At 34.3% G+C, this 13,422-nt stretch overlaps 1 protein-coding gene across 3 annotated transcripts; it reads left to right on the top strand.

The window, feature by feature from the left end:
• The first annotated feature begins 884 nt into the window (after positions 1 to 884).
• Positions 885 to 10,267, top strand: LOC130973087 (peptidyl-prolyl cis-trans isomerase FKBP43-like). 3 transcript variants are annotated; one of them, XM_057897485.1, is made up of 11 exons: positions 885 to 1,109; positions 1,185 to 1,258; positions 1,329 to 1,567; positions 1,654 to 1,790; positions 2,082 to 2,433; positions 2,545 to 2,754; positions 2,849 to 3,079; positions 3,186 to 3,386; positions 3,479 to 3,604; positions 3,861 to 3,980; positions 9,863 to 10,267. In XM_057897485.1, the coding sequence occupies exons 1-11, from the start codon at positions 1,097 to 1,099 to the stop codon at positions 9,972 to 9,974; spliced, it is 1,815 nt and encodes a 604-aa protein (XP_057753468.1). In that variant the 5' UTR covers positions 885 to 1,096; the 3' UTR covers positions 9,975 to 10,267. The 3 variants fall into 3 exon arrangements, 2 of the variants coding, with proteins under 2 accessions (XP_057753468.1, XP_057753469.1); XM_057897486.1 differs by having other exon boundaries at positions 1,329 to 1,539; positions 1,641 to 1,790; XR_009084018.1 differs by lacking the exon at positions 9,863 to 10,267 and having other exon boundaries at positions 3,186 to 3,394; positions 3,861 to 3,879.
• Positions 10,268 to 13,422: the final 3,155 nt, after the last annotated feature.

Consider the following 13,422-nt stretch of genomic DNA (forward strand, 5'->3'; position numbering starts at 1 on the left):
GAGGATGTTTCCGGCGGCAAGGAAGGCAATGAAGTCACCAAGCTCGATGCGGAGGAAATAGAAAGAGCCGTCGGTGACGGGGACCTCGACTGCGAACTCAGTGTAGCAGAGAGCGGAGAAGCCAGAGATGGCGCATGCGAGAACGATGACGGGACCTGCGTCGATGCGGGCCTCCTAGCCGGTGATTACGAAGATTTTGGAGCTAATGATGGAGCCGAAAGCGAACCAAGTGAGGTCCCAGGCGGTGAGGCAGCGGCGCATGGGATTCTCGCTAGCGTGAGGGAGGATGTTGAGCTCGTTGTTGTCAAAGAAGCGGCTAAGGAGGCGATACCTTAGACGAGGGTTCCGAAAAGAAGTCTTGCTTACTCCACCGCCAGTTGCTCTGGGTGCGGGCGTTGGGGATGGTGGAGGTGGGTGGTGGTGGCGGTTCCTCCATTCCGACGTAGCAGTTGAGCGAAGATGGAAGAGGGAGGTCGTTTTGGTTGACGTGGATGTGGACAATTAACCCGCTGACCATTTGAGGTGTCCACGTCTACAGCATTCATCCACATCAGCAAGCTAACACACACTCATCGTGACAGCTCAGCGTTTTCCGACTGTAGTTACCGGAAATTCACCAACAGAGATCGTCTTGTGTCACGGAAGTATAGGACAGGGACTGAAGCGGATTACAATATTCGTCAGGGATTGCTTTGTCATTCTGCAAGATGGACAGAGACCGAATTAATAGTTCACTCTAATTTTTTTTGAGGATTAAAATATCCACTTTTTAAATTCTTAGGAATTGATATAGATAATTACCCGAAATAAAAATTTTGGAGATTGATATAAGTATTAATTTTTCTTTGACAATTACTCTTGAAAATTTGAAATAAAATCCGCTAAGGCGGGTGCGGGAGATATTTTGCATTTTCATACCGCTACTCCTCCTCTGTGAATGCGGCGTTCAATTTTCTCAATCACCTCAAACCCTGGCTTCACAAAAAATTCCATACGTCCACAGTCGCAGTTGATCACCTTCGTCATCACCGTGAGCCTTTCCTGGCTCGAATTCATTCTAAACACCCTCTTAGGGTTTTAGAAACGCGGAAAAGACATGGCTTTCTGGGGTAAGTATAAGTCAATTCACTCTTGATTGTTCTTTTCTGCGATTGCGACGCTGTTCAACTCTTTGGTGGATGTAGGAGTGGAGGTCAAATCTGGAAGGCCTTTTATCCATAACTATGATGATTCCAAAGGACGCCTCCATATTTCAATGGTAACTTAACACATCTTCCTTTATATTTTCAGTTGCTCCAATTCAAGCATCCTCATTCTCATTTTTTCAGGCTACATTAGGGTTCGGTAGTGCGACCACAAGAAGCACGCTGCAGTGTAACGTAGGCAATAGTAGCCCCGTGTATCTCTGCTCTCTCTATCCTGGAACCACTGAGTCATTGCAGTTGAATTTGGAGCTTGAGGAACTCGATCAAGTTGTCTTCACCGTCATCGGAGCTCGCAGCATTCATCTCTGCGGTTACTATCTTGGCAGAACTTCTCGTACGACCATCTTCCATGGAGACTCTTCGTATCCTTCACTCCCCAACTGCATTTGCCTTTCTTTTTTCCTTTTCTTTTAAAAATGCTTTTGGTTTCCTCAGCTACTATCGACAGAGAGTCATACGGGGAGGATATTGCTGATACAGAGAATGAGAGGTCGGATTGCAGCGATGAAGATGATTTGGACGATAGTTTTATTGATGATGATCCTAATCCGGAGGTTTTCCCGCCATCTCCTATTTCCAATGGAGGCACGTTCAATGTTCATCCTTCTTAATTTTTTGCTTGTGTTTGTTGCTGTTTCATTCCACTTTTCTCCACTTGATATTAATTCTTGTAATAGAGTACCTTTTAATCTTTCATTATTTTTTCAATTATTCCAATGTCTTTTGATATTCACCAATGATTAAGTTTCATAACCACATGTGACATCACTTTTATTATTGTACATGTTAGAGATGATTCGCTGATTGATAAGTAGGTAGATTTTTAAAACTCAGATTGGTTTGATATCTGTATGGCTGTTTCTGTTGTGACTGCAGAGGAAGCTTCTGATGATAACAAACCAGAAGGTAAGAAAAGCAAATTTGGACGGCTTAGGAAGAAGTATTATTCAGTAGAGTCAGATGACGATGGTGATGGGGGTTTTGAGGAAAAAATAATTGTAAATGATACTAGGGATGACCAGATGAAAGAAAGTGATAACGAAGATAGCCTGCTGATTTCATCTCTTTACAAGGTTAAAGCTCGCCAAAGGATCTCAGATGACGAAATTAATGCCGGTGATAGTGGAGCATTTGATGCAAGGAACAAGAACTACGAAGATGATGGTGATGGTAATATTCAAACGGATTTGGAAACTGACAATGTCCTTCAAGATAGTCAGAGGGATAGGTGAGTGTCACCAATTATAAATTATAGTTTGTGTGCATGCTTGCTTTCCTTGGCTATAATCTTTTGCAATTTTTTTTTTTACCTTATTCATGAATTTGTCTCTTCAAACAGGGAAGCAGCTGTGTTGGACAAAGAGAAAGATGTTGGGGATGTTAAAAAATCAAAAAAGAAAAAGAAGGAAAAGCAAAAAGAAACCAAGAGTTCCCCTAATGGACAATCCATAAAACTAGATAAGAGTGAGAGAGATAAGCCAAAAATTGACAAGATGACCCAGGATATTCTTGCAGGACAAGAACAAAACAAGGACGGCGCTGATGATGAGTGAGTTGTTATGTCTTCCATGTACTTAACTATTCAATGTCACCTGCAATGGTTTCTGATTTGGTTGTTGCTCTTTTCTGTCTCAAATATCAAGCAAGCAAACTGAAACTGTGGATAAGATGCTGTCCCTTTCTGAAGATAGCCCGCTGATTTCACCTGTTCACAAGATTAAATCACGTCGAAAGATCTTTGACGAAGAAAACCACATAACTGGTGATAATGAAGCATTTAATGCAAGTAACAAGAATGTTAAAGATGGTGGCGATAGTATTGTTCAAACAACTTTTGAAACTAACAATTTTATTCAAGATAGCCAGATGCAGAGGTGATATAAATAATTCTATATTATAATTTGTGTCCATGCTTGTTTTCTCTGCTTTAAGTTTTTGTTAGTTTTTATTTCCTTCATGAGTTTTGTTTCCATGAAACAGGGAAGCAGCTCTGTCAGACAAAAAGAAAGATGTTGGGGATGTTAAAAAATCAAAAAAGAAAAAGAAGGAAAAGGAAACCACGAGTTCCCCTAATGGACATTCTATAAATCTAGATAAAAGTGAGCAAGATAAGCCAAAAATTGAGGTGACCTTGGATATTCTCGCAGGACAAGAACAAATCAAGGATGGTGCTAATGATGAGTGAGTTTGTATGTCTTCCATGTACTTAAATTTGTTGTGTTAGCGGCAAAGGATTCTGATTTGGTTATTGATCTTTTTCTGTCACATATCAGCAAGCAAACTGAAACTGTGGATAAAAATCTGCCCTCCTCTGAGGCTGGTCATGTACAAGATGAAAAACCCAAGAAGAAAAGGAAAGAGCGGCAAAAGGAACACATGAAACAACCTACAGTTAATGAGTGAGTTTTCCTTTATCCATTGTTTTATAATTAATGCTAGTTAGTACCTTTTTTGTTAGTATAAACCCACAACGTATTGAATGCATTCATTCAGAAGTTGATAATAACCTTCATGCTTTGTACATTTGCAACATCAACTCACTTATCCTTCCGGTTATGCAAAAGAGAGACCTCAAATAGTGCTTATTTGGTATTATTAGTAGTGCAAAATTATTTTTAAATAAAATTTGTCATCTAATGGACTGCAAATTGGTAGAGATGTTGAGACTGTAGCTGCTGTTGCACTGCCTGCATTTGTAGAGGATGCTGGAAAAGCTAAAACAAAGAGGAGAAAGAAAGAACAAATAAACAAAGGTTTACATCTTGAAGGTGAAAGGTAAGTCCACTCGTTTTCCTTAGATTTTGATATAGCAGACGGCCAATACACTTTAACGAGCTTTAAAGCTAAATTGAACTTGTGGGAAAAATAAATTTGCAAAGTAATAATATGATTTTTGGTAACTTTTAACGGTGAACAAGACAAAGTTGGACAAATTCTATGAGTAATATGACCTGAATTATTCTATATTTTTGTGCTTTGGTAAAGTTGTCAAAGTTATTCTTATCACTTCAAGGCTTGGTTTGGTAAAGCTTTTCGAAGAGGTGCTTGTGCTTTTTTAAAAACTCTCCTCATTTTATGTTTGCTAAATCAACAAGACCATGTGCTTGTGCTTGCAGCTTTTAAAAGATCGGGTACTTTTGAAAGCACCTAAGATAAAGCTTCTTAAAGTTGGCTTGTGCTTTTCAAAATTTAAAAGTCTAATATAACCTCATATGTTAACTAATTTAATGCTTACATTTATGTATATTATAGTATTTTTAAATTTTAAAAGCTATTTTACAAAATGCAATTGATGTTGCTTGTGTTTATTAAAAGTTATTTTTGATTTGATTTACCAAACATAAATGCTATTATTTTTAAAAAGCCATCTTTTAAAAGTTAACTTTTATAAGCTACTTTTGAAAAGTTAATTTTTATAAGCTACTTTTGAAAAGTAAAAGCTTTACCAAACTAAGCTCAAGTGGGAAGCAACAACTTCTCTTGTATTCTATATCTTGATGTAATGTGAATGGCCTTGATATGTGATAACTTCTAACCTTTTTTCCGTGCAATCATCTTCGTAAAAATTCTAGCTATAAATACATATTATAGGTGTTTATAATCAAATTAAATAATAATCACTAACAACACCTAATTTACTAACCTTTCGCTATTTCAACTATATTTAACTAATCCTAACTTAATCCACTAATATTATACTTTAATATCTCTAATATCTCTCCTCAAACTCAAGTGGAAGATAAAGAGACTATGTTGAGTTTGTACACTAAATTCCGAAAAAGGGTAGGATGATGAGCCTTGGTAAAGATATCAGCTGTCTGAACCATAGTCTCAACAACAATTAAACGAATAGCACCAATGAAAAGTCGTTGTACAAAATGACAGTCATTTTCAATGTGTTTAGTGCGCTCATGAAAGACATTATTATGGACAATTTGAATAGCACTTCTGTTATCACAATAGAGATCAGTGGGAGAAGACTTGAATAGCCTTTAAATCTTTAAGAAGCCAACAAATTGCAACGATTTCAGTAGAAGTGTCATCCAGAGCACAATATTTTTCTTTTGTGCTTAATCGAGCGTTAAAAGTTTGTTTCTTGGCACGCCACGAGATTAGTGTCATCAAGGAACAAACAATATTTAGTAGTAGAACGACGATCGGTGAGGTCACCAACCCAATCAGCATCTAAATATGCATGAAGGGTTAAAGAAGATTGAGCGGAAAAATGAAGATGTTGAAATATAGTACATTTGATATAGTGAAGAATCCGAAGAACGACGACATAATGAGTAGAATGAGTAGTGTGTGGTGCTGGTAAGAACTGGCTAACATGAACAACATAGGCAATATCTGGTCGAGTAATAGTTAGGTAGACAAGACCATGAACTGTCTGTAAAGGGTGGGATTATCCCACGCAGTTCCATCCATAGGAGTAAAGCAAACATTTGATTCAAAAGGAGTAGATTTTTTGCGACTATCACTTATTCTTTCCCTAGCAAAAAAATTAGATGCATATTTTGCTTGAGAAAGACAAATGCCATCATTGGAAGTGATAACTTCAAGATCAAGAAAATAACTAAGAGATCTAAATCTAAGGTCTTTCATCTCAAAGTGGTGGTGAAGGCTTGTTTTGAGATTAGGGATGCCATCATCATCATTTCAAATAATAATCATGTCATCAACATATAACACTAGGAGAACAACACCTTTGTCACTTGCGAATGAAAAGAGCATTCTCATGAGAACTACAAGTGTGAAACCCAGGTTGCAAACGGTATTGCTAAATTTTTCAAAGCATTTTCGAGGAGTTTGTTTAAGCCCATAAAGTGCCTTGTGAAGAGACAAATTTTGTTAGGAGAACAAGAGTATCCTGGAGGAGGTTTCAAGTAGATTTTCCTTTTCAAGTCCCTATTGAGAAAAACATTTTTTTATATCCAGCTGACTTAGATATCATTTGCTGGCAACAATAATTGCAAGAAGAGTTTGAACAGATGTGAGTCGAACACCAAGAGCAAAGTTTTTTCATAATTGATACCATATTATTGAGTGCATCCTTGAGCAACCAAATGAGCCATATACTTATCAATAGAGTCATCAAAGTGATCTTGATTTTGTATATCCATTTGTTGCCCACAATTTTCTGATAAAAAAAGGATAAACTAAATCTTAAATGTGTGCTTTATCTAAGGCCTAAATTTCTTCCTCTTTTGCTTTTTGCCAATTTGGATCTTTGGAGGCTTTTTTGTATGACCTAGGTTCATGGATGTGAAGGATAGTAGCAAAATAGAGATAATCACGAAGATGGGGAAGTTGATTTCTTATCCTAGTACTATGATTGGATGTAGGAAGAAGGACCATAGGAGTAAGATCATTGTTCAAGCTTGGACCATTAGGAACAGTAAAAGGTACATGAACAGGAGGCTCAAGAGGTGATCCGGTCACTTTGCCTGTATTATCTTTACTCAGGAAAAGATTAACAAAAGGATTTGTAAAGAAACGTGAATGGGTATAAGGAATTGACTAAAGAAGAGAAACTAGAAAACATGTGATGTTTCTAGAATACATGACGAGATATGTGAACTTGTTGAGATAGGATCCCAACAACGATAATCTTTATGATCAGGGTCACAACCAAGGAAACATCCTAGGCGAGTATGAGGTTCAAGTTTATTATATTCATGGAGTTGAAGGAGAACAAAATTGACACAACCGAAGTATCTAAGCGAACTATAGTCTGGTGAAGTATTATAGAGATGCTCAAAAGGAGTGATATTACCTAGAACAGAGGAAGGAATATGATTGATTACATGGACAGCAGTGAGAACAGCTTCTCCCTGAACACATTTAGGACAAGAAGAGAAAAGAAACATTGCATGAACAGAATAAAAAATGTGACAATGTTTGCATTCAGTTCTACCATTTTGTTGAGACGTTTTAGGACAAGAGAACTCAAACAAGGAGCCTTATTCAATAAAAATGTTCAGAACTTTGTAGTCACGGTATTCTATTGCATTGCCACATCGAAAAACTTTAATGCCTTTGGAAAATTGTATTTTAACCATAGTAGCAAAGTTGATGTAAATCTGAGGCAATTCATGTCTATTAGACATTAAATAGACCCAAGTAAAGCGTAAATAATCATCAATAAATATAACAAAATATCGAATTCCTCCCATAGAAGTTGTGGGAACAGGCCTCTGAACATCAAAATGCATAAGATCAAAAGTAGAACAAGCAAAAGATGAACTATTATGAAAATAAAGTTGGTTGTTTTGCGTTTGACAAGAAATGTAATAAAAAAAAGCTCATTATTGACCGATCCTAATACTCCCTTAGACACGAGAGGACGCAATTTTCCTAATGAATTGTAAGCAAGACAACGATGCCAAAGTGAAGTGTGGATGAGGAGAAACATCACAAAAGTTTGCGGTAGAGGGAACATGAAGATTTCTAAGTTCAAACAATCTTCTAACCTTACATCTAGTCCTGATGATTTGTCCTGTCCGAGGATCATGCACACGACAATCAGAAATAGAAAGGTTAACGTTGAAACCAAGTTCAACTAATTAACCCACAGAAATAAGATTGAACTTCAATTTAGGAATGAAATAAGTATCGAGTGGGTGAAGATTAGATTGTGAGATAGATCCTTTATAATTTAAATGCATAAAGGATTCGTCAGCAATGTGAATAGATGGTGCGGTTATAGTGCTAGACAAAGAGGAGAAAACATAATGCATGTGACATGTGATTAAAACAACCAGAATTAAAATACTATTTAGAATTACTTGGAGGAGTGGATATAGGGGAAATGGATCCTCTCCATTTTTTTGGTTACTGGAGAGAATAAAGTGTAATCTCCCACCTTTAATTCTACAAGTGGGACCATAAATATATGAGAGAGAATGCAATGAAGGGTGAGATCTTCCACTGAATATCATCCAGTTTTTTTTCCACTGGAGAGGATCCACTCCCGGATATATGAGCAAAAATATTACCAGAGAATGAGAGTTGTTTAAGAAAAAAACTTAATATCGGATGGAGAAACAGAAGATGGACTATCAGAAGTCAATGAGGTTGATACATTAGCAGTAGCAGCTGCAATAACAGGCACGGGCGCAGGAGCATTGGAGCGAGGTCATACCTGTTCTAAGCTGGACGAGTAGAACAAGTAGTTATTAAGTGGCCTAATTGTTTGCAGAAGTGACAATACAAGATGGAACAATTGGTGGCAATATGACATTTCTGCTTGCATTTACGACGTTTGATGGAGGGACAATCTGGGAGGTGACCAGAATGACTACAATTTCGATAAAATTTGCCATTTTTTGTCGGTAACTGCAAATAAGAGATGTTCTGACTGGCTCATAATCATCCGTGAGTGCCATGAGAAATTGAATTAGACGAGTCTGATTGCGAAAATCCTTGTAAGCTTTAGCATCGACAACATCTTTAAAAACATGTTCACAAGAGGTCAATTGATCCCAAATGCGTTTAATCCGTATTAGAAAATCATAAACAACTTGACCACATTCTTGCTTGAGGTTGTGAAGTTCTTTAAGCATTTGATATTGATATGAAAGATTAGAAATGGTGTAGCATTTTGCCAAATGATCCCACACCTCTTTAGCAGTTTCAAAACATCCAAATTAAGGTGGATACTAGACATAGATATGTTGCGAAACCAAGTAATAATTTGATGATTTTTACTATCTCAATCATCCAATTTCTTGGCAAAGGCTTTATCAACATTAGTAGACAACAGTGAAGTTTTGTTCTTTGCACTTGCAACAGTGAGGCAAACACAATGATGTGGTGAAGATTTCTCGAAAACATTGGGAAGATGACGAAAATGGAGTGTGAAAACGCTGCAGTGAGAATGGGAAAGGTAGTGCAACAACTTCCAACAGCCAAGAATAAGGAAGCATGTGAGAGCGTGAGTGGCGGTTAATTCGGACAGTGTTTCATTCTTTCAACTCAGAACGATGTATAGTAGCTTCTGAGATGGTTGGTGAACTAATAAAACAAGGGTAAAATTGTCGAAAAAGGAAGAAAAGTTGCTGCACTAACTGAAAAAAAAATTGGCTCGGGATACCAAGTTATAAGCACATATATTAAAGGAAATGGAATGTATTGTATGAAAATCTTATGTTCTGATACCACAAATGAAACATATATATATATATTGATAATCAAATTATATAATAATTACTAACAACTCTACTAAACACACATAATTTACTAACCTTTCACTATTCCAACTATATTTAACAGATCTTTTTTCAATGAAAAGATCTTTTATATTTTTTAACGTGTTTGGCAAATTTCTAGTAACAAAAGTAAAAGTACTAGTAAAATAAAAAAAAGATCTTTTTTTGAAAAGCTGTAATTTATATTTTTTTTTAAAAGATGTTTTTCATGTAATAAATAAACAAAAAAGTACTTTTATATTGTTATACCCAAACATAATTGATAGATAAAAAGATCTTTTTACATGAGATATCCAAACATAAAATTACTTTTACTTCTCTATAAGATCTTTTAAAAAAAGATAACTCAAAAAAAGATCTTTTGTTAAAAGCACATCCAAACAAGCCCTTAATCTTAACCTAATCCACTAATATTATACTTTAATATCTCTAATAATTTTAATGCAGGAGTGTGGAGGATGGTGCTCATGACTTTTCCAATGGAAATCAAAATGAGGAAAAGGTTAAGAAAGGAAAGAGTAGAAGTAAAAGTAAAAGTAAAGGGAACATTGAGGCATAGGAGAAAGTACTGCGGAATTTGTGGGTGGCTTATGACATTGAACTCGTTCAAATTCATTGACCAACTGATTATGGCTTGTAAGTTTTGCATCAAGTCGGAGAAAATTTTGATGAAATTAGGTTGTCAAATTTTGATACAGCAGTTCCCTTTTGATTGGGTACTGATTTTTTGGCTCTAGGTTCTGAGATTCTTATCCAAGCTATTAGGCTTACATCAATTACCATACTTTGCTTCATTTGAAGCTCGTTTTATAGTTCAAATGTGAAACCATATAAAGGAATTGTTCGAAGAGATGTTTATGTCTTCATTTTAGTATGATCAAATACGCTTCTTGTGTTTTTTTTTTCTTTAAATTTTCCTTTTTGGGTCAAGGTCCTTCTTCACTACGTACGAAGTTAAAACTCAGGACTCATAACAATATATTGGTAATTGTTTAGGAGATTGTATTCTATAATGAAATGATCGAGAGTGAAAAATAAGTGAAAAAGACATTTTATGCATGATTTTCATAAAGAACAAAATTAGAATCAACAATTTCGTTTTCTCATCCAAAGGATAGTTCAAAGAATGTAGTTTTATTTTTTTCATTGGCTTATATAGTATGTGGGTTCTATTATTCGATGAGTTGGGGACTTGGTTTTTTAATGAAACAACTAAGTTTATCATATAGTAGTAGATTGGAAAAGAAGACTTAGTTTTAATGAAAAAGGTTCAATTGCAAATTTACTTTACCACGTTGAATTCACCGTTAAAGCTATTGTAACAAAAAAATAAAATAAAACAAAAGGAATGAGTAGAAAATGTACGTGAAGAGAATAAATGATTAAGACAAGTGAATTAAAATGCAGACATTCGAATTTATTGTGTAGGGGAAAAACAGGGGAATGCGTAGAGGAGAGAATGCGATAGTGATGAAAGAAAAAAAAGAGTAGGTGAAAAAATTGATGGAGGTAGGGCAATGTTTAAAGATAAAAAATTTGAGTTAAAAACATATTGCGACAGTTAGAAGAAAACCGTTGCTAATGGAGTATTTAGTATTAACCACCGCATTAACCGCTGCAAAATAACAAGTTTTTGGAAGTCCTTTCTTAATCTGCTGCAACAATCGCCGCCAGATTATATGTAACTGCGGTTTTTGAAAACCGTCGCTAAAAACCTGCCGTTATCTGCTGTCTTTTTTGTAGTGGTAGTAGTTCGGTGATGGTTGAGTGAGTTGGATGTCGGTATTTGATATGTAAAAATACAGTAACTGATTTTGATAACTAATTTTAATATACACTTAACATTTTTGAAATTAGCTTAACTCGGGCGCTAATAAGCAAAGTTCATAAAACCATAATTCTTTTAATTACATATCTTCGATTCTCTGGGTGAAGATATAGACGATAATATAAAATAATAAAAAAAGCTCTCCACAAATAATTCCTTAGAATAGTGCTAGAAAGCTGGTTTGTGAAAATGAAATGATTCAAATACTTGCTCATCATCCAAAAGCTAGCACTTTACATGACCAATAAAATTTATTATTTTAAATCAATTTAATTAAGTTAATATTAATATAAGTGTTGGGTAATATTCACTCAACTACACTGAAAGTGTCAAAGTGACATTATGCCATTATGTTATTGGAGTTATTTAATTATGAAAGATTCCGAGTATGACATGGTTGGTAAGATATTTGAGGCAAAGTGTCAAACACTAAAAAAGGAAGAGCAATTATTAAAGATGTGGCCAATTTCATGATTTGTATAATTGCATTCTTCACGTCTGAACTTTTATATACACATTCTTTCTTTCTTCCTTTCTTCCTGCTTCTAACTCACGCTTCCATTTTTGTGGTTCATGGCATGCATACAAATGAATTTTGACAAATCTGAATTTGAATTATAACCCATATGTAGCTCAATAATATAACCCATGCATGTTACTATGCTCAATAATATAATTTTTCTTGATTAAGAAGTATTCATTGATAATGAGATGTTATCTCCTAGCTATCAAAAAGTTTGATATATATAATGTTGTGTCATAAAATAAAGGGGACTAATGATAAAAGTGGAAATGCATCATATAAAATAGATGGGATTTGCATTTTGCAATTTTAGAGACTAAATTTATCACTTCTTAATCTCAAGAATCAAATTCACTTATTCATACGGGTGTAAGTTATCGAATCGAACCGAAATTTACCGCAAAACCAAGCTGAAATTTATAACAATCGAGTAAAAAACCGAAAAAATCGGTTTTTTGATTTTTTCGAAATAAACCGATCGGTTCGTTTCAATTTTCAGTTTGTTCAGCAGAAACTGAACCGAACTGAATCGAAGAAGTGGCTTAGTAATGCATTCAAATGAAAATTTTAAATTTAACAAATGTGTTTGTTTTATGTTTAGTTGTTGGAATGAGTTGAAATTGTATTGAATTTGAATGTAATGTAATATTATTTCAGTTTATTGATTGTTTTGAACATCATTTTACTAAGATTAATTTTTTATTAGTTAGGATTTAAAAACAAAAAAATTGACCAAACCAAACCGCTTTTAGTTCGGTTCGATTCGATTACTACACAGATAACAAACTAATTAGTTGATATTCTGTAAAAATTTAACATATCGATTCGGTTGGTTTTTTTTTTTTTATCTAAAATCAAACCAAATCGAACCGATAACACCCCTACGTTATTCATGTAACTTTAAAGAATAAAATGATCATTATTATATTCTAGTTTTTTTCAAATTAAATATGTTTAAATTAAATACTCTAATTTGTCTATATCTAGTTCCCAACAACGATTGAGATTATTTTAACTATGTCTTCAACATATAAAATAATTTTTTACTATCCTTCTCAACTCAAACAATTTAGATACTTAGATCTAACACCTTTAAATATTCTTTTATCAAACTTTTTCAGACCAAGAACTAACTTAAGTTGCACTAATCTAAGGTTTTTCAATTTTTTTTTCTCAAATTTTCTAGTGCTATGAAAATTTCAAATTATCATAATTAAATATGTTCATCATCATCCAAACTTTATTCGAGAGATTTTTGGAGCTAACACAGTAAACATACATATTTTTCCGTAATGGATGAACAAAGTTGACTCTATGAATCTCAAACAAACTATTTACATGTGGAGATATAACACATATAGTGGAAGTCCATAAAGTTGACTATGAAAATTACTTGACAAAGTGAGTCATTAATGTTCTTATATCAAACGGCAATGGATCAACATACTTATATAAGGGTTTGTTCCAGTGAGTTTTTATAAAAAAAAAATTATATTTAGATATTTTATATAAAAATATTTTTTATTTAATAATTATATTTAAATACAATAATATAAAAATATTTTTAATTATTTATTATGCTAAAAATATTTTTTAAGCAAAACAAATTTTTAAAAAAAATATTAAAAAATAAAAATTCTTTTTTAATAAAAAATA

Source organism: Arachis stenosperma, chromosome 4, assembly GCF_014773155.1.
Source record: "Arachis stenosperma cultivar V10309 chromosome 4, arast.V10309.gnm1.PFL2, whole genome shotgun sequence".
NCBI lineage: Eukaryota > Viridiplantae > Streptophyta > Magnoliopsida > Fabales > Fabaceae > Arachis > Arachis stenosperma.